The sequence below is a fragment of the Chiloscyllium plagiosum genome, chromosome 37 (genome assembly GCF_004010195.1).
Source record: "Chiloscyllium plagiosum isolate BGI_BamShark_2017 chromosome 37, ASM401019v2, whole genome shotgun sequence".
Classification (NCBI taxonomy): Eukaryota; Metazoa; Chordata; class Chondrichthyes; order Orectolobiformes; family Hemiscylliidae; genus Chiloscyllium; species Chiloscyllium plagiosum.
This window is the reverse complement of record NC_057746.1, coordinates 8,416,885-8,435,388: the sequence shown is the minus strand read 5'-3', so window position 1 is coordinate 8,435,388 and position 18,504 is coordinate 8,416,885. Positions and strand designations below refer to the sequence as shown.

At 51.2% G+C, this 18,504-nt stretch overlaps 1 protein-coding gene across 1 annotated transcript in view; it reads left to right on the top strand.

Annotated features, from left to right (window-relative positions):
* Positions 1–4,639, top strand: part of LOC122541283 (leukocyte cysteine proteinase inhibitor 1-like) — an 11,475-nt gene extending 6,836 nt beyond the window's left edge. The window contains exon 3 of the mRNA XM_043677907.1: positions 4,013–4,639. Within this exon, the coding sequence (XP_043533842.1) occupies positions 4,013–4,144 (132 nt within the window). The 3' untranslated portion in view covers positions 4,145–4,639. The remainder of the gene's footprint in view (positions 1–4,012) is intronic.
* Positions 4,640–18,504: the final 13,865 nt, after the last annotated feature.

Genomic DNA, 18,504 nt, shown 5'->3' with positions numbered 1-18,504 from the left:
CACAGAATGTACCCACAGCTCTTTCTGAAGACCAGGCACATTACACACTGCCATGTCCATTCCAACCCTGGACCCTGGTCTGCAATTCGATGACTATCTGACTGTGTGCTGAACTTCCCTTTTCTACTGACCCAGCAGGATGTTATTGTTCCTGCTTGTAGCTGTTCCTGCCTTTGTGATCTGCTGTCACACTCGATCCCATTCGTCTCTCTCATCCTGTCCTTCCACATTTACCCAGCATGCTGTGTGACATTGGCCTTCCCACTCTGTCTGGGACAATCGCTCTTCCTGCTGCCCTCCATGTTGCCTTCTCTGGAGCGTTCCAATCTGATCAAATGGACAATCTCCTGAAATCCTGACCATAATCCCTGTTAAATCCATATCCCTGGGATTTGCATATTAAACTAAAAGAAGCAAACCCCTTTTAAAAGATGAAAGACTTAATCTGGGTTTATCATTTCTGCAGTTTGACACTGTAATCTTTTGCTGTAAATTCTGTGTCTTATGGTCCTGCTCCACAACCACCTGATGAAGGAGCAGCGCTCTGAAAGCCAGTGCTTCCAAATAAACCTGTTGGACGATAACTTGGGGTTGTGTGATTTTTAACTTTGCCCACCCCAGTCCAACACCAGCTCCTCCAAATCAAGGAGGAATGTATCTGTGTGTCCTCCTTTGTTCTGTTTCAGTCTGTATCCTGTTACGTTGTTTAGGCTTGTCATAGGCAACAGGAGTCAGTATGGTAGGTTTGGGCCTTGGACCCGGTCAGGAAGTGTCTCAGCATCAATGATTTGTTTGCAGAGGTCATATTGGGCATGGAATACGCTGCCTGTGGGAGTGGTAGAGTCAGAATCTTTGGTGACCTTTAAGCAGCAATTGGATAGGTACATGGGTGGGTGCTTAAACTAGGACAAATGTTTGGCACAACATCGTGGGCCGAAGGGCCTGTTCTGTGCTGTATTGTTCTATCTTCTATGTTCTAATTGGCATGTAGTCCTCCAGGCAGTCGCTAATGAAGTCCGTGACGGTAGTGGGTGCAATCATCAAGGTTTTCTGCTGAGTTTGTAAATGTGGTCCAGTCCACTGATTCCAGGAGTAGCCCTTTCACTGGCTCAGACCAGCACTGGATCAGATTCATTCGGGTTGAGCACAGGACACTGAGAAATAAGCCTCGCTCCAGCAGAGTGAAAATACCCCACTGAGCCGGCAGGTCAGTGACTGGAAACGGAAACTCGAACCCCAGGGAAAGAGAGTGGAAACTCTTCAGTTCAATGTCCAATTCAAGACAGTCTCTTTCAGTACAGTGTCTGGAATCTGGGTGTGGAATCATAGCAGAGCGTGGCCTTTTGGAGGCAGATTCTCATGTTCTCTGATGCCACCTGCTTCGGCTTTGTGCAGGGTTACAGGGAAAGGGGATGTCTCCCAAACTGCAAAGCTTATTGGTGTAAAGGATTCGAAGATGGACGGTGATGGGAGAGACATTCCAACGTGTTGAACACTTTGTTGTTCACTCTGCCTTCCCTTGGAGCTGTTTATTGTGTACGTTCTTGCCTTCGTCATTCCAACCCAGCAGCATTCTGTGAATGAGTTCAGAATACAAGACAGTTTCTCTGGTAACTGTATGCTGCAATAGCACATGTCAGTATACACACCTCATTCTTCAGATTACAATCTCAGCCAAAGTGTGGATGCTGGGATTTAATTGAAGAGATTTCATTTCTCTTCATGAATCCACCAGATCAGAAACATTGAGCCAAATGCACCATCCTGAAGGGAAATGGAATGTAGAAAGTCCATGAATTTTCAGTTAGTCTTTCTCCAACTCACATTTCAGGGTTTGTGGGATGTGACCTCGAGGAACTGCAGGAGACAAACCATGATGCATGAATTCATTCGAGGCCCCAATTATTCCATCAGAACTACCGTTCTGATACGGCAGCACTACAACAGCTCTGATCTTCTGAAAGTGCAATACATCCTTAATACTGACCCTCCGATAATGCAGCACTCCCTCTGCGCTAATATTCTTACTGTGCAATACCTCCTCAATACTGATCCTTTGACACTGCAGCACTCCTTCAGCACTGAACTTCTAACTGTGTAAACAGCCTCAATACTGACGTTCCGACAATGCAGCACTCTCTCTGCAGTGACCTTCTGTCTGTGCAATACATCCTCAGTACTGACTCGCCGACACTGCAGCACTCCCTCAGCGCTGAACTTCCGACCGTGTAACACATCCTCAATACTGACCCTCTGACAATGCAGCATTCCCTCAGTATTGATGTTCTGACTGTCCAATACCTCCTCAATACTGACGATCCGACAATGCAGCACCCCTCCTGAGGATGTATTCCGACTGTGCAATACATCCTCAATACTGACGCTCCGACAATGCAGCAATCCCGCAACGCAGACCTTCCAACTTTGCAATATATCCCCCTCCCACTCCGCCAAGGACATGCAGGTCCTTGGCCTCCTCCATTGCCAGACCATGGCAACACGATGGCTGGAGGAAGAGCGCATCATCTTCCGCTTAGGAACCCTTCAACCACAAGGGATGAACGCAGATTTCTCCACCTTCCTCATTTCCCCTCCCCCCACCTTTTCTCAGTCCCAACCCTTGGACTCAGCACCGCCTTCTTGACCTGCAATCTTCTTCCAGACCTCTCCGCCCCACCCCCTCTCCGGCCGATCACCCTCACTTTAACCTCCTTCGTGATGAAGGGCTAATGCCCGAAACGTCGATTCTCCTGTTCCCTAGATGCTGCCTGACCTGCTGCGCTTCTCCAGCAACACATTTCCACCTCTAACAATGCAGTACTCCCTAAGCACGGACCTTCTGAATTTGCAATATATCCTCAATACTGGCCTTTGACAATGCAGCACTCCCTCAAAACACAACTTCTGATTGTGCAATACATCTGTAATACTGACCCTCCAATAATGCTGCACTCCGTCACCACTGACTTACTGACTGTGCAATACATCCTCAATACTGATCCACTGACAACGCACTACTCCCTCAGTACTGAACGTCTGACTGTTAAATACATCCCCAACACTGAAGATCCGACAGTGCAGATCTCCCTCGGCACTAACATTCTGATTTTTGAAACGCAACCTCAGCACTGACACTCTGACAATGCAGCACTCCCTCAGCACTGACCTTCTAACTCTGCAATACTTGCTCAATACTTACCCGCAGACACAGCAGCACTCCCTCAGAACTGTCCTTCTGACTGTGCAATAAATCATCAACACTGACCACTGACAATGGAGCACTCACTCAGCACTGACTTTCTGACTGTACAATACATGCTTAATACAGACATTATGACTGCATTACTCCCTCAGCACTGAGCTTCTGAGTGTGTAACACACATTTACTAATGATACTTTGAGAATGCAGCACTCCCTCAGCACAGACCTTCTAACACTGCAATACATCCTCAATACAGATCCTTTGACACAGCAGTAGTCCTTCAGCACTGACCTTCTAATTGTGTAAAACAGCCTCAAGACTGACGCTCCGACACTGCAGCACTCTCTCTGCAGTGACCTTCTGTCTGTGCAATACATCCTCAATACTGACTCGCCGACACTTCAGCACTCCCTCAGCTTTAGAGTTAGAGAGGGTTGTAGGGGCTAGAGGATGTTAAAGAGATATTGAGGGGTGTAGGAGCTGGAGGGGGTTACAGAGATAGTGAGGGTTGTAGATGCTGGAGTAGGTTACTGAGATAGGGAGGGTGTGTAGGAGCTGGATGGGGTTACAGAAATAGGGAGGTGGATAGGAGCTGGAGCGGTTTAGAGATAGGGATGGAATAGGGGAATAGGGGCTGGAGGGGGTTACAGAGATAGGGAGGTGTGTAGGGACTGTAAGGGTTTACAGAGAAAGGAATGGGTGTAGGTGCTGATGTCAAACGGGTCTCTCTGAGGATGTATGCTTCATGCTCCAAGGTGCAGCTGGAAACATCCTCTGTGAACTCATTGGTGTTTTTTTTTTGTTTTGCAGGTTGTGATTGGGGATGCTGATGATTATATACACATGCGGGTGTTCCAGCCACTGCCTGGTTCGGGTGAGAAAGTGTCACTGTCAGATATCCAAATGGGCAAGAAGCTGTTTGATGTGATTGAGTACTTCTAGGACAGACCCAGAGCATTGCTTGTACCTCCCTCTCTTCACCATCGAATGCTGTTTCCCTGCATTTTCCCTCCCTCTTGGTCCTGACCACTGGGCTCTCCCTGCCTCCCAGCTGCCTCTGCCCCAATAGACTGGAGTGGTTGAAGAAACCAGCTCACCATTACCTCCTCCACGGCGATTATTAACACGGCAATAAATGCTGGGCCATGCTTCAATGCTAGTGCTCCATGGGATTAATGATTCCAATGCAAAAAACCCCTCTTCCCTCTTTACATCAACCACCTCCAGTTCAGAAAGCCTTAATGCAGTGCTCATTGAATCTTGCTCTCTGCAAGGGTGCCCTGGTCCCCTGAACAGCCCCACTCCCGAAAAGACATCTGAAGTCTGAACTGCTCCTGTGACATCGCAAGCTGACCTTGGAATTCCCCCCTACGCCCAGCAACTGGGTTATTCAACTGGAATCACATTGCACAGCATTCAATAAAAGAATTCTGAACATTTCCTTGTGGCCATTGATTCTTTCGATTTAATTTTTTTTTGGGAGTGAGAGCAGATGGATTCAGGAAGCAGTTGCCCTTCACTGAGTGCCCTGAGAGTCGCCCATTTATATCTGAAGACAGGGATAAAGGTCTATGATATACATCAACAAAGAACAATGCAGCACTGGAACAGGCCCTTCGGCACTCCAAGCCTGCACTGACACACCTTGCCCTTCCATACTAAAGCTGCCTTCCCTTACAGGATCCGAAACCCTCTCTTCCCTTCCTGTTCATATATTCGTCCCTGTGCATCCCGAATGCTGCTGTTGTGTCTGCTTCTACCATATCCTCTGGCAGCGTGTATCAGATGCAAACCACCCTTTGTGTGAAGAGCCTGCCTCACACATCTCTTTTAAACTTGCCCCCTCCATCACACCTTGAACCTGTGTCCCTTAGTAACTGGCCCTTCCCCCCTGGGAAAAAGCCTCATGCATTTCACTCTATCCACACCATCCACAATCTCAAACTTCTATTGCCCTTCAACCTCCTGCGTACCAGTGAAATCAAACCCAGTCTGTCCAACCTTTCTTCATCACTAAAGTCCTCCATACTCGGCAACATCCTGATAACCCTTTTCTGCAATTTCTCCAAAGCAACAACATCCTTCTAGTTGTGTGGTGACCAGAACCATATGCAATATTCCAAACTAAAGTTCTATAAAGCTGCAGTATAACTTCTAATGAAGGCAAGCGTGCGAGAAGCCTTTTTTACTACTATATCTACCTGCACTACCACCTTCAGTGATAGAACATAGAACATTGCAGCACAGTACAGGCCCTTCGGCCCTTGATGTTGTGCCAGTCTGTGTAACCATCTGTCCGACAATATTCCATTTTCATCCATATTTTATCCAATGACCATTTAAATACTCTTAATTTTGGTGAGTCTACTACTGTGGCAGTCCCATGCCCCTACAGCTGTCTAAGTAACGAAAATACCTCTGACATCTGCCTTACATCTATCACCCCTCAATTTAAAGCAATGTCCCCTCATGCTAGCCATTACCATCCAAAGAAAAAGGCTCTCACTGTCCACCATATATATAACTCTCTGATTATCTTATATGCCTCAATTAAGTGAACTCTTAACTTTCTCTCTGACGAAAACAGCCTCAAATTCCTCATCCTTTCCTCATAAATCCTTCCCTCCTTACTAGGCAACATCCTGGTAAATCTACACTGCACCCTTTCCAAAGCTTCTGCATCCTTCCTACAATGTTGTGATCAGAACTGTATGCAGTACTCCAAGTGTGGCCACACCAGAGTTTTGTACAGCTTCAACATGACCTCGTGGCTCCGAAACTCAATCCCTCGACCAATAAAAGCTCACACACCATATGCCTTCTTAACAACCGTATCCATCTGGATGGCAACTTTCAGGGATCTATGTACATGGACACCGAGATCTCTCTGCTCATCTACTTCTTCCAAAGTGAATCACCCCACACTTTTCCACATTAAACTCAATTTGCCGCCTCTCAGCCCAGCCCTCAAGCTTATTTATGTCCTTCTGTAACCTCCAACATCCTTCAGCACTATCCACAACTCCACCGACCTTAATGCCATCCGTAAATTTACTAACCTATTCTTCTGCACCCTCATCCAAGTCATTTATAAAAGTGCAAACAGCTCTGGCCCCAAAACTGATCCTTTTGGTACACCATTAGTAACTGAACTCCAGGATGAACACTTCCCCATCAACCACGACCCTCTGTCTTGTTTCAGCAACCCAACTTTTGATACAAACCACTAACTCGCCCTCATTCCCATGCCTCCATATTTTGTGCAAGAGCCGACCGTGGAGAATTTAATCAAGCGCCCGACTGAGATCCATACACAACAACATGTGTGGAACCACAGGAAATGGAGGAGATACTAAATGAATATTTTGCACCAGTGTTTACTGTGGAAAAGAACATGGAAGATAAAGAATGCAGAGAATTAGATGGTGATATTTGAAAAATGTCCACATTACAGAGGAGGGAGTGCTGGATGTCTTTAAATGCATATAAGTGGATCGGTGCTGGGTCATTTATTGTCATTTATGTAAATGATTTGGATGCGAGCATATGAGCTACAGTTAGTAAGCTTTCAGATGACACCAAAATTGAAGGTGTAGTGGACAGTAAAGGAAGTTAACTCAGATTACAACAGGATCTTGATCAGATGGAGGAGTGGCAGATGGAGATTAATTTAGATAAATGTGAGGTGCTGCATTTTGGGAAAGCAAATTGCAGTAGAACCTATACACTTAATGGTAAGTGCCTCGAGAGTATTGCTGGTTCATATCTTCTTAAATGTATAGTTGCAGGTAGATAGGATAGTGAAGAAGGTGTTTGGTATGCTTTCCTTCATTGGTCAGAGTATTGAATACAGGAGTTGGGAGGTACAGGACATTGGTTAGGCCACTGTTGGAATATTGCGTGCACTTCTTGTCTCCTTCCAATTGGAAGGATGCTGTGAAACTTGAAAGGGTTCAGAAAAGATTTACAAGGATGTTGCCAGGGTAGGAGTATTTGAGCTATAAGGAGAGGTGAAATAGGCTGGGGCTGTTTTCCCTGGAGAGTCGGAAGCTGATGGTTAACCTTAGGTTAGGAAATCTGTTCGGCATGGACGAGTCGGATCGAAGGGTCTGTTTCCTTGCAGTACATCTCTATGTCTCTATGACTATGACATCAACCACTTTACCCTCATCCACCTGCTTGGTCACCTTCTCAAAGAACTCAATAAAGTTTGTGAGGCACAACCTCTCCGTCACAAAACTGTTTTGACTGTCCCTCAACAACTTATTCCTTTCTAGATGATCATAAATCCTATTTCTGATAACGTTTTCCAACACATTGACCTTACAGAGGTTTAAAAAATTATGAGGGGCATGGATAGGATAAATGGACAAAGTCTCTTCCCTGGGATTGGGTAGTCCAGAACTGGAGGCCATAGGTTTGGGGTGAGAGGGGAAAGACATAAAAGGGACCTAACGGGCTAGTTTTCATGCAGAGGATTGTACGGGTATGGAATGAGCTGTCAGAGGACGTGGTGGAGGCTCGTACAATTGTAACATTTAAAAGGCATCTGGATGGGTATATGAATAGGAAGCGTTTGGAGGGATATGGGCCGGGTGCGAGCAGTTGGGACGAGAGTGGTATGGGATATCTGGTTGGCATGGACAAGTTGGCCAAAGGGTCTGTTTCTGTGCTGTACATCTCTATGACTGCATGACTCCATAATGACCCTCCAAAAGTGCAGTACTCCCTCAGTACTGACACTTTGACAGTGCAGTATTCCCTTAGGACTGATCCTCTGACAGTGTCGTGCTCGCTCTGTACTGGCCATCTGACAGTGTGCTGCTCCCTGAGTACTGACACTCTCACAGTGCTACACACCCTCAGTACTGACCCTCCGATAGTACAGCACTCTCTCAATATTGACCCGCTGACAGTGTGCTGCTCACTCAGTACTGACCCTCTGTCAGTGCAGCACAACCTCAGTACTGACTCTCTGACAGTGCTGCGCTCACTCAGCACTGACTCTCTGACAGTGCGGCCCTCCCTCAGTACTGACCCTCTGACAGTGCGGTACTCCGTCAGTACCAACCTCTGTCAGTGCAGCACAGGCTCAGTCTGACTCTCTGACAGTGCAGTATTCCCTCAGGACTGACCGTCCGAGAGTGTCGTGCTCCCTCAGTACTGACCCTCTGACAGTGCAACGCTCTCTCAGTCCTGACGCTCTGACAGTACGGCTCTCCCTCAGTTCTGACCCTCTGACAGTGTAGTTTTCCCTCAATACTGACCATCTGACAGTGAGATACTCCCTCAGTACTGACCCTCTGACAGTGTAGTCATCGCTCAGTACTGACCCTCTGACAGTGCATTGCTCTCTCAGTACTAACCCTCTGACAGTGCGTTGCTCCCTTATTACGAATCATCTGACAGTGTGCTGCTCCCTCAGAACTGACTCTCTGACAGTGCGTTGCTCCCTCAGTACTGACCCTCCGACACTGTGGTGCTCCCTCAGTGCTGACTCTCCGACAGTGCAGCACACCCTCAGTACTGACCCTCTGACAGTGCAGTGCTCCCTCAGTACTAACCCTCCGTCAGTGCCGCACTCACTCAGTACTGACCCTCTGATTGTGCATTGCTCCCTCAGTACTAACCCTCTGGCAGTGCATTGCTCCCTTCGTACTAACCATCTGACAGTGTGGAGCTGCCTCAGTACTAGCTCTCTGACACTGTGGTGCTCCCTCAGTAGTCACTCTCCGACCGTGCGTTGCTCCCTCAGTACTGACCCTCTGACACTGTGGTGCTCCCTCAGTACTGACACACCGACTGTGTAGCACTCCTTCAGTACTGACCCTCTGACAGTGCAGTACTCCCTCAGTGCTGACTCTCTGACACTGCAGCATAGCCTCAGTACTGACCCTCCGTCAGCGCGGCAATACCTCAGTACTGACCCTCCGTCAGTGCAGCACTCCCTCAGTACTAACCCTCTGACAGTGCGTTGCTCTCTCAGTAGTAACCATGTGACAGAGTGCTGCACCCTTAGGACTGACTCTCTGACAGTGCAGTGCTCCTTCAGTACTGACTCTCTGACAATGTGGTGCTTCCTCAGTACTCACTTTCCGACAATGCGGCAGTCCCTCAGTACTGACCCTTTGTCAGTGCAGCACACCCTCAGTACTGACTCTCTGACAGTGTAGTACTCCCTCAGTACTGACCCTCTGACAGTGCGATAATCCCTCAGTGCTGACCCTCCATCAGTGCAGCACTGCCTCAGTACTAAACCTCTGTCAGAGGGTCAGGACTGAGAGAGCGTCACACTGTCAGAGGGTCAGTACTGAGGGAGCACAACACTCTCGGACGGTCAGTCCTGAGGGAATACTGCACTGTCAGAGAGTCAGACTGAGCCCGTGCTGCACTGACAGAGGTTGGTACTGACGGAGTACCGCACTGTCAGAGGGTCAGTACTGACGGAGGGCCGCACTGTCAGAGAGTCAGTACTGACGGAGGGCCGCACTGTCAGAGAGTCAGTGCTGAGTGAGCACAGCACTGTCAGAGAGTCAGTACTGAGGTTGTGCTGCACTGACACTTTGGTGCTCCCTCAGTACTGACTCTCTGACAGTGTAGTACTCCCTCAGTACTGACCCTCTGACAGTGCGATAATCCCTCAGTGCTGACCCTCCATCAGTGCAGCACTGCCTCAGTACTAAACCTCTGATAGTGCATTTCTCTCTTAGTACTAACCTGCTGACTGTGTGCTGCTCCCACAGTACTGACTCTCTGACAGTGCGGTGCTCCTCAGTACTCACTCTCGGACAGTACGGTACTCCCTCAGTACTGATCCTCCGACACTATGGTGCTCCCTCAGTACTGACCCTCTGTCAGTGCAGCACACCCTCAGTACTGACTCTCTGACAGTGCAGTACTCACTCAGTACTGACTCTCTGACAGTGCGGTGCTCCGTCAGCACCACCCTCTGGCAGGGCTGCACAGGCTCAGTCTGACTCTCTGACAGTGCAGTATTCCCTCAGGACTGACCCTCCAACAGTGTCGTGCACCCTCAGTACTGACCCTCTGACCGTGTGCTGCTCACGCAGTACTGACCCTCTGTCAGTGCGGCACACCCTCAGTACTGACCCTCTGACAGTGCGTTGCTCCCTTAGTACGAACCATCTGACAGTGTGCTGCTCCCTCAGAACTGACTCTCTGACAGTGCGTTGCTCCCTCAGTACTGACCCTCCGACGCTGTGGTGCTCCCTCAGTGCTGACTCTCCGACAGTGCAGCACTCCCTCAGTACTGACCCTCTGACCGTGCAGTGCCCCCTCAGTAGGAACCCTCCAACTGTGCAGCACTCCCTCAGTACTAACCATCTGACAGTGCAGTGCTCCCTCAGTACTGTCCCTCCGTCAGTGCGGCACTCACTCAGTACTGACCCTCTGACTGTACATTGCTTCCTCTGTACTAACCCTCTGATTGTGCATTGCTCCCTTCGTACTAACCATCTGACAGTGTGGTGCTCCCTCAGTACTAGCTCTCTGACACTGTGGTGCTCCCTCAGTAGTCACTCTCCGACCGTGCGTTGCTCCCTCAGTACTGACCCTCTGACACTGTGGTGCTCCCTCAGTACTGACACACCGACAGTGTAGCACACCCTCTGTACTGACCCTCCACAGTGCAGAACATCCTCGCTACTGACTCTCTGACAGTGCAGCACACCCTCAGTACTGACGCTCCGTTAGTGCAGCACTCTCTCAGTACTAACCCTCTGACAGTGCGTTGCTCTCTCAGTACTAACCATGTTACAGCGTGCTGCACCCTTAGGACTGACTCTCTGACAGTGCAGTGCTCCCACAGTACTGACTGTCGGACAGTGTGGCACTCCCACAGTACTGACTCTCTGACAGTGCGGCACTCCCTCAGTATTGACCCTCTGACAGTGCGGTGCTCCCTCAGCACCACTCTCTGGCAGTGCTGCACAGGCTCAGTATTCCCTCAGTTCTGACCCTCCAACAGTGTCGTGCTCCCTCAGTACTGACCCTCTGACCATGTGCGGCTCACTCAGTACTGACCCTCTGTCAGTGCAGCACACCCTCAGTACTGACGATCTGACAGTGTGGTGCTCCCTCAGTACTGGCCCTCCGACAGTGCAGCACTCCCTCAGTACTAACCCTCTGACAGTGCGTTGCTCTGTTAGTACTAACCATCTGACAGCGTGCTGCTCCCTCAGTACTGACTCTCTGACAGTGCCGTGCTCCCTCAGTACTCACTTTCGGACAGTGCGGCACTCCCTCATTACTCTGACAGTCTAGTCCTCCCTCAGTACTGACCCTCTGACAGTGTGGTGATCCCTCAGTACTGATCATCTGACAGTGCGTTGCTCCCTCAGTACTAACCCTCTGACAGTGCGTTGCTCCCTTAGTACGAACCATCTGACAGTGTGCTGCTCCCTCAGAACTGACTCTCTGACAGTGCGTTGATCCCTCAGTACTGACCCTCCGACACTGTGGTGCTCCCTCAGTGCTGACTCTCCGACAGTGCAGTACTTCCTCAGTACTAACCCTCAGTCTGTGCGGCACTCCCTCAGTACTGATCATCTGACAGTGGATTGCTCCCTCAGTACTAACCCTCCGTCAGTGCGGCACTCACTCAGTACTGACCCTCTGACTGTGCATTGCTCCCTCAGTACTAACCGTCTGGCAGTGCATTGCTCCCTTCGTTCTAACCATCTGACAGTGTGGAGCTGCCTCAGTACTAACTCTCTGACAGTGTGGTACTCCGTCAGTACTCACGCTCCGACCGTGCGTTGCTCCCTAAATACTGACATTCTGACACTGTGGTGCTCCCTCAGTACTGACACACCGACAGTGTAGCACTCCTTCAGTACTGACCCTCTGACAGTGCAGTGATCCCTCAGTCCTGACTCTCTGACAGTGTGGCACTCCATCAGTACTGACCCCGCGTCACTGCGGCACTCCATCAGTACTGATCCTCTGACAGTGTGTTGCTCTCTTAGTACTAACCATCTGACACTGTGGTGCTCCCTCAGTACTGACTCTCTGACAGAGTGATACTCCCTCAGTATTCACTCTCAGACCGTGCGTTGCTCTCTCAGTACTGACTCTCCGACAGAGTAGCACTCCCTCAGTGCTGACCCTCTGACAGTGCGGTGATCCCTCAGTACTAGCCCTCTGGCAGTGCGTGGCTCCCTTTGTACTAACCATCTGACAGTGGGCTGCTCCCTTAGTAATGACTCCCTGGCAGTGCGTTGCTCCCTCAGTACTGACCCTCCGACACTGTGGTGCTCCCTCTGTACTGACTCACCGACAGTGTAGCACACTCTCAGTACTGACTCTCTGACAGTGCAGCACTCCCTCAGTACTGACTCGCTGACAGTGTGGCATGCCCTCAGTACTGACCCTCCGGCAGTGCAGCACTCCCTCAGTACTGACCCTCCGTCAGTGCGGTACTCCCTCAGTACTAGCCCTCTGATACTGCGTTGCTCTCTTAGTACTAACCATCTGAAAGTGTGCTGGTCCCTCAGTAACGACCCTCTGTCAGTGCAGCACTCGCTCAGTACTGACTCTCTGACAGTACGGCACACACTCAGTTCTGACCCTCCATCAGTGCAGCACTCCCTCAGCAGTGTCCCACCAACACTGTGGTGCTCCCTCAGTACTGACTCACCGACTGTGTGGCACTGGCTTAGTACCGACCCTCTGACAGTGTGATGCTCCTTTAGTACTAACCGTCTGACAGTGCTGTATCCCCTCAGTACTGACCATCTGAGAGTGTGGTGATCCCTTAGTACTGACCCTCTGACTGTGCGTTGCTCCCTCAGAACTGACTCTCTGACAGTGCGTTGCTACCTTAGTACGAATCATCTGACAGTGTGCTGCTCCCTCAGAACTGACTCTCTGGCAGTGCGTTGCTCCCTCAGTACTAACCCTCTGACAGTGCGTTGCTACCTTAGTACGAACCATCTGACAGTGTGCTGCTCCCTCAGAACTGACTCTCTGACAGTGCGTTGCTCCCTCAGTACTGACCCTCCGACACTGTGGTGCTCCCTCAGTGCTGACTCTCCGACTGTGCAGCACTCCCTCAGTACTGACCCTCTGACAGTGCAGTGCTCCCTCAGTACTAACCCTCCGTCAGTGCGGCACTCACTCAGTACAGACCCTCTGACTGTGCATTGCTCCCTCAGTACTAACCCTCTGGCAGTGCATTGCTCCCTTCGTACTAACCATCTGACAGTGTGGAGCTCCCTCAGTACTGACACACCAACAGTGTAGCACTCCCTTAGTACTGACCCTCTGACAGTGCAGTACTCCCTCAGTACTGACTCTCTGACAGCGCGGCCCTCCCTCAGTACTGACCCTCCGTCAGTGCAGCACTCCCTCAGTACTAACCCTCTGACAGTGCGTTGCTCTCTCAGTACTAACCATGTGACAGCGTGCTGCACCCTTAGGACTGACTCTCTGACAGTGCGGCACTCCCTCAGTACTGACTCTCTGACATTGTGGTGCTTCCTCAGTACTCACTTTCCGATAATGTGGCACTCCCTCAGTACTGACCTTTTGTCAGTGCAGCACACCCTCAGTACTCACTCTCTGACAGTGCAGCACTGCCTCAGTAGTGACCCTCTGACACTTTGGTGTTCCCTCAGTACTGACCCTCTGACAGTGCGGTAATCCCTCAGTGCTGACCCTCCATCAGTGCAGCACTGCCTCAGTACTAAACCTCTGATAGTGCATTTCTCTCTTAGTACTAACCTTCTGACAGTGTGCTGCTCCCACAGTACTGACTCTCTGACAGTGCAGTGCTCCTCAGTACTCACTCTCGGACAGTATGGTGCTCCTCAGTACTCACTCTCGGACAGTACGGCACTCCCTCAGTACTGATCCTCCGACACTATGGTGCTCCCTCAGTCCTGACCCTCTGTCAGTGCAGCACACCCTCAGTACTGACTCTCTGACAGTGCAGTACTCACTCAGTACTGACTCTCTGACAGTGCGGCACTCCCTCAGTATTGACCCTCTGACAGTGCGGTGCTCCCTCAGTACCACCCTCTGGCAGTGCTGCACAAGCTCATTCTGACTCTCGACAGTGCAGTATTCCCTTAGGACTGACCCTCTAACAGTGTCCTGCTCCCTCAGTACTGACCCTCTGACCATGTGCTGCTCACTCAGTACTGACCCTCTGTCAGTGCAGCACACCCTCAGTAACTGATACTCTGACAGTGCGTTGCTCCCTCAGTACTAACCCTCTGACAGTGCGTTGCTCCCTTAGTACGAACCATTTGACAGTGTGCTGCTCCCTCAAAACTGACTCTGACATTGCGTTGCTCCCTCAGTACTGACCCTCCGACACTGTGGTGCTCCCTCAGTGCTGACTCACCCGACAGTGCAGCACTCCCTCAGTACTGACCCTCTGACAGTGCAGTGCTCCCTCAGTACTGTCCCTCCGTCTGTGCGGCACTCCCTCAGTACTGACCCTCTGACTGTGCATTGCTCCCTCAGTACTAACCCTCTGGCAGTGCATTGCTCCCTTCGTACTAACCATCTGAGAGTGTGGTGCTCCCTCAGTACTAGCTCTCTGACACTGTGGTGCTCCCTCAGTACTGACCCTCTGACAGTGTGTTGCTCCCTTCATACTAACCATCTGACAGTGTGCTGCTCCTTCAGTACTGACTCTCCAACAGTGCGATGCTCCCTCAGTACTGAACCTCCAACACTGTGGTACTCCCTCAGTACTGACTCTCCGACAGTGTAGCACTCCCTCAGTACTGATCCTCTGACAGAGCAGTACTCCCTCAGTACTGACTCTCTGACAATGCGGCACTCCCTCAGTACTGACTCTCTGATAGTGTGGCATGCCCCCAGTACTGACCCTCCGTCAGTGCAACACACCCTCAGTACTGACTCTCTGACAATGCGTGCTCCCTCAGTACTCACTTTCTGACAGTGTGGCACTCCCTCAGAACTGACCCTCCGACACTGTGGTGCTCCCTCAGTACTGATCGTCTGTCAGTGCAGCACACCCTCAGTACTGACTCTTTGACATTGCAGCACACCCTCAGGATGACCCTCCATCAGTGCAGCACTCCCTCAGTATTAACCCTCTGATACTGCGTTGCTCCCTGAGTACTAAACATCTAACAGTGTGCTGCTCCCTCTGTACTGACTTTCTGACAGTGCGGTGCTCCCTCAGTACTCACTCTCGGACAGTGCGGCACTCCCTCAGTACTGACCCTCCGACACTGTAGTGCTCCCTCATTACTGACCCTTTATTAGTGCAGCACACCCTCAGTACTGACTCTCTGACAGCGCAGTACTCACTCAGTACTGACTCTCTGACAGTGCGGCACTCCCTCAGTATTGACCCTCTGACAGTGCGGTGCTCCCTCAGTACCTGACCCCCCGACAGTGTGGTGCTCACTCAGTACTGACCCTCCAACAGTGTTGTGCTCCCTCAGTACTGACCCCCCGACAGTGTGGTGCTCACTCAGTACTGACCCTCCAACAGTGTTGTGCTCCCTCAGTACTGACCCCCCGACAGTGTGGTGCTCACTCAGTACTGACCCTCCAACAGTGTTGTGCTCCCTCAGTACTGACCCCCCGACAGTGTGGTGCTCACTCAGTACTGACCCTCCAACAGTGTTGTGCTCCCTCAGTACTGACCCCCCGACAGTGTGGTGCTCACTCAGTACTGACCCTCCAACAGTGTTGTGCTCCCTCAGTACTGACCCCCCGACAGTGTGGTGCTCACTCAGTACTGACCCTCCAACAGTGTTGTGCTCCCTCAGTACTGACCCCCCGACAGTGTGGTGCTCACTCAGTACTGACCCTCCAACAGTGTTGTGCTCCCTCAGTACTGACCCCCCGACAGTGTGGTGCTCACTCAGTACTGACCCTCCAACAGTGTTGTGCTCCCTCAGTACTGACCCCCCGACAGTGTGGTGCTCACTCAGTACTGACCCTCCAACAGTGTTGTGCTCCCTCAGTACTGACCCCCCGACAGTGTGGTGCTCACTCAGTACTGACCCTCCAACAGTGTTGTGCTCCCTCAGTACTGACCCCCCGACAGTGTGGTGCTCACTCAGTACTGACCCTCCAACAGTGTTGTGCTCCCTCAGTACTGACCCCCCGACAGTGTGGTGCTCACTCAGTACTGACCCTCCAACAGTGTTGTGCTCCCTCAGTACTGACCCCCCGACAGTGTGGTGCTCACTCAGTACTGACCCTCCAACAGTGTTGTGCTCCCTCAGTACTGACCCCCCGACAGTGTGGTGCTCACTCAGTACTGACCCTCCAACAGTGTTGTGCTCCCTCAGTACTGACCCCCCGACAGTGTGGTGCTCACTCAGTACTGACCCTCCAACAGTGTTGTGCTCCCTCAGTACTGACCCCCCGACAGTGTGGTGCTCACTCAGTACTGACCCTCCAACAGTGTTGTGCTCCCTCAGTACTGACCCCCCGACAGTGTGGTGCTCACTCAGTACTGACCCTCCAACAGTGTTGTGCTCCCTCAGTACTGACCCCCCGACAGTGTGGTGCTCACTCAGTACTGACCCTCCAACAGTGTTGTGCTCCCTCAGTACTGACCCCCCGACAGTGTGGTGCTCACTCAGTACTGACCCTCCAACAGTGTTGTGCTCCCTCAGTACTGACCCCCCGACAGTGTGGTGCTCACTCAGTACTGACCCTCCAACAGTGTTGTGCTCCCTCAGTACTGACCCCCCGACAGTGTGGTGCTCACTCAGTACTGACCCTCCAACAGTGTTGTGCTCCCTCAGTACTGACCCCCCGACAGTGTGGTGCTCACTCAGTACTGACCCTCCAACAGTGTTGTGCTCCCTCAGTACTGACCCCCCGACAGTGTGGTGCTCACTCAGTACTGACCCTCCAACAGTGTTGTGCTCCCTCAGTACTGACCCCCCGACAGTGTGGTGCTCACTCAGTACTGACCCTCCAACAGTGTTGTGCTCCCTCAGTACTGACCCCCCGACAGTGTGGTGCTCACTCAGTACTGACCCTCCAACAGTGTTGTGCTCCCTCAGTACTGACCCCCCGACAGTGTGGTGCTCACTCAGTACTGACCCTCCAACAGTGTTGTGCTCCCTCAGTACTGACCCCCCGACAGTGTGGTGCTCACTCAGTACTGACCCTCCAACAGTGTTGTGCTCCCTCAGTACTGACCCCCCGACAGTGTGGTGCTCACTCAGTACTGACCCTCCAACAGTGTTGTGCTCCCTCAGTACTGACCCCCCGACAGTGTGGTGCTCACTCAGTACTGACCCTCCAACAGTGTTGTGCTCCCTCAGTACTGACCCCCCGACAGTGTGGTGCTCACTCAGTACTGACCCTCCAACAGTGTTGTGCTCCCTCAGTACTGACCCCCCGACAGTGTGGTGCTCACTCAGTACTGACCCTCCAACAGTGTTGTGCTCCCTCAGTACTGACCCCCCGACAGTGTGGTGCTCACTCAGTACTGACCCTCCAACAGTGTTGTGCTCCCTCAGTACTGACCCCCCGACAGTGTGGTGCTCACTCAGTACTGACCCTCCAACAGTGTTGTGCTCCCTCAGTACTGACCCCCCGACAGTGTGGTGCTCACTCAGTACTGACCCTCCAACAGTGTTGTGCTCCCTCAGTACTGACCCCCCGACAGTGTGGTGCTCACTCAGTACTGACCCTCCAACAGTGTTGTGCTCCCTCAGTACTGACCCCCCGACAGTGTGGTGCTCACTCAGTACTGACCCTCCAACAGTGTTGTGCTCCCTCAGTACTGACCCCCCGACAGTGTGGTGCTCACTCAGTACTGACCCTCCAACAGTGTTGTGCTCCCTCAGTACTGACCCCCCGACAGTGTGGTGCTCACTCAGTACTGACCCTCCAACAGTGTTGTGCTCCCTCAGTACTGACCCCCCGACAGTGTGGTGCTCACTCAGTACTGACCCTCCAACAGTGTTGTGCTCCCTCAGTACTGACCCCCCGACAGTGTGGTGCTCACTCAGTACTCACCCTCTTGTGTTTATTTCTTATGTTTTGTGGAAGCTTGGAGACATCCCACTCTTAGGTTCTGAGGAAGCATGAGAGTATAAAACAAACCAAGCCCTCTCTGAATCTCCCTGCAAAAGGTAATTGCATTCCGGCTCAAACCCACTGACCCTTGAATAAATGCTCAAGCATTCATACAGTAGATGCAATCTCAAATAAACACAAACCTACCAAATTCTATCCCCGTCATTTTCAAGCTATCCCAGGCTTATCAACAATGAAGATTTGAACAAATGTAAAGGAATAGTCTTTGTGATCACCCAGTGTGACCT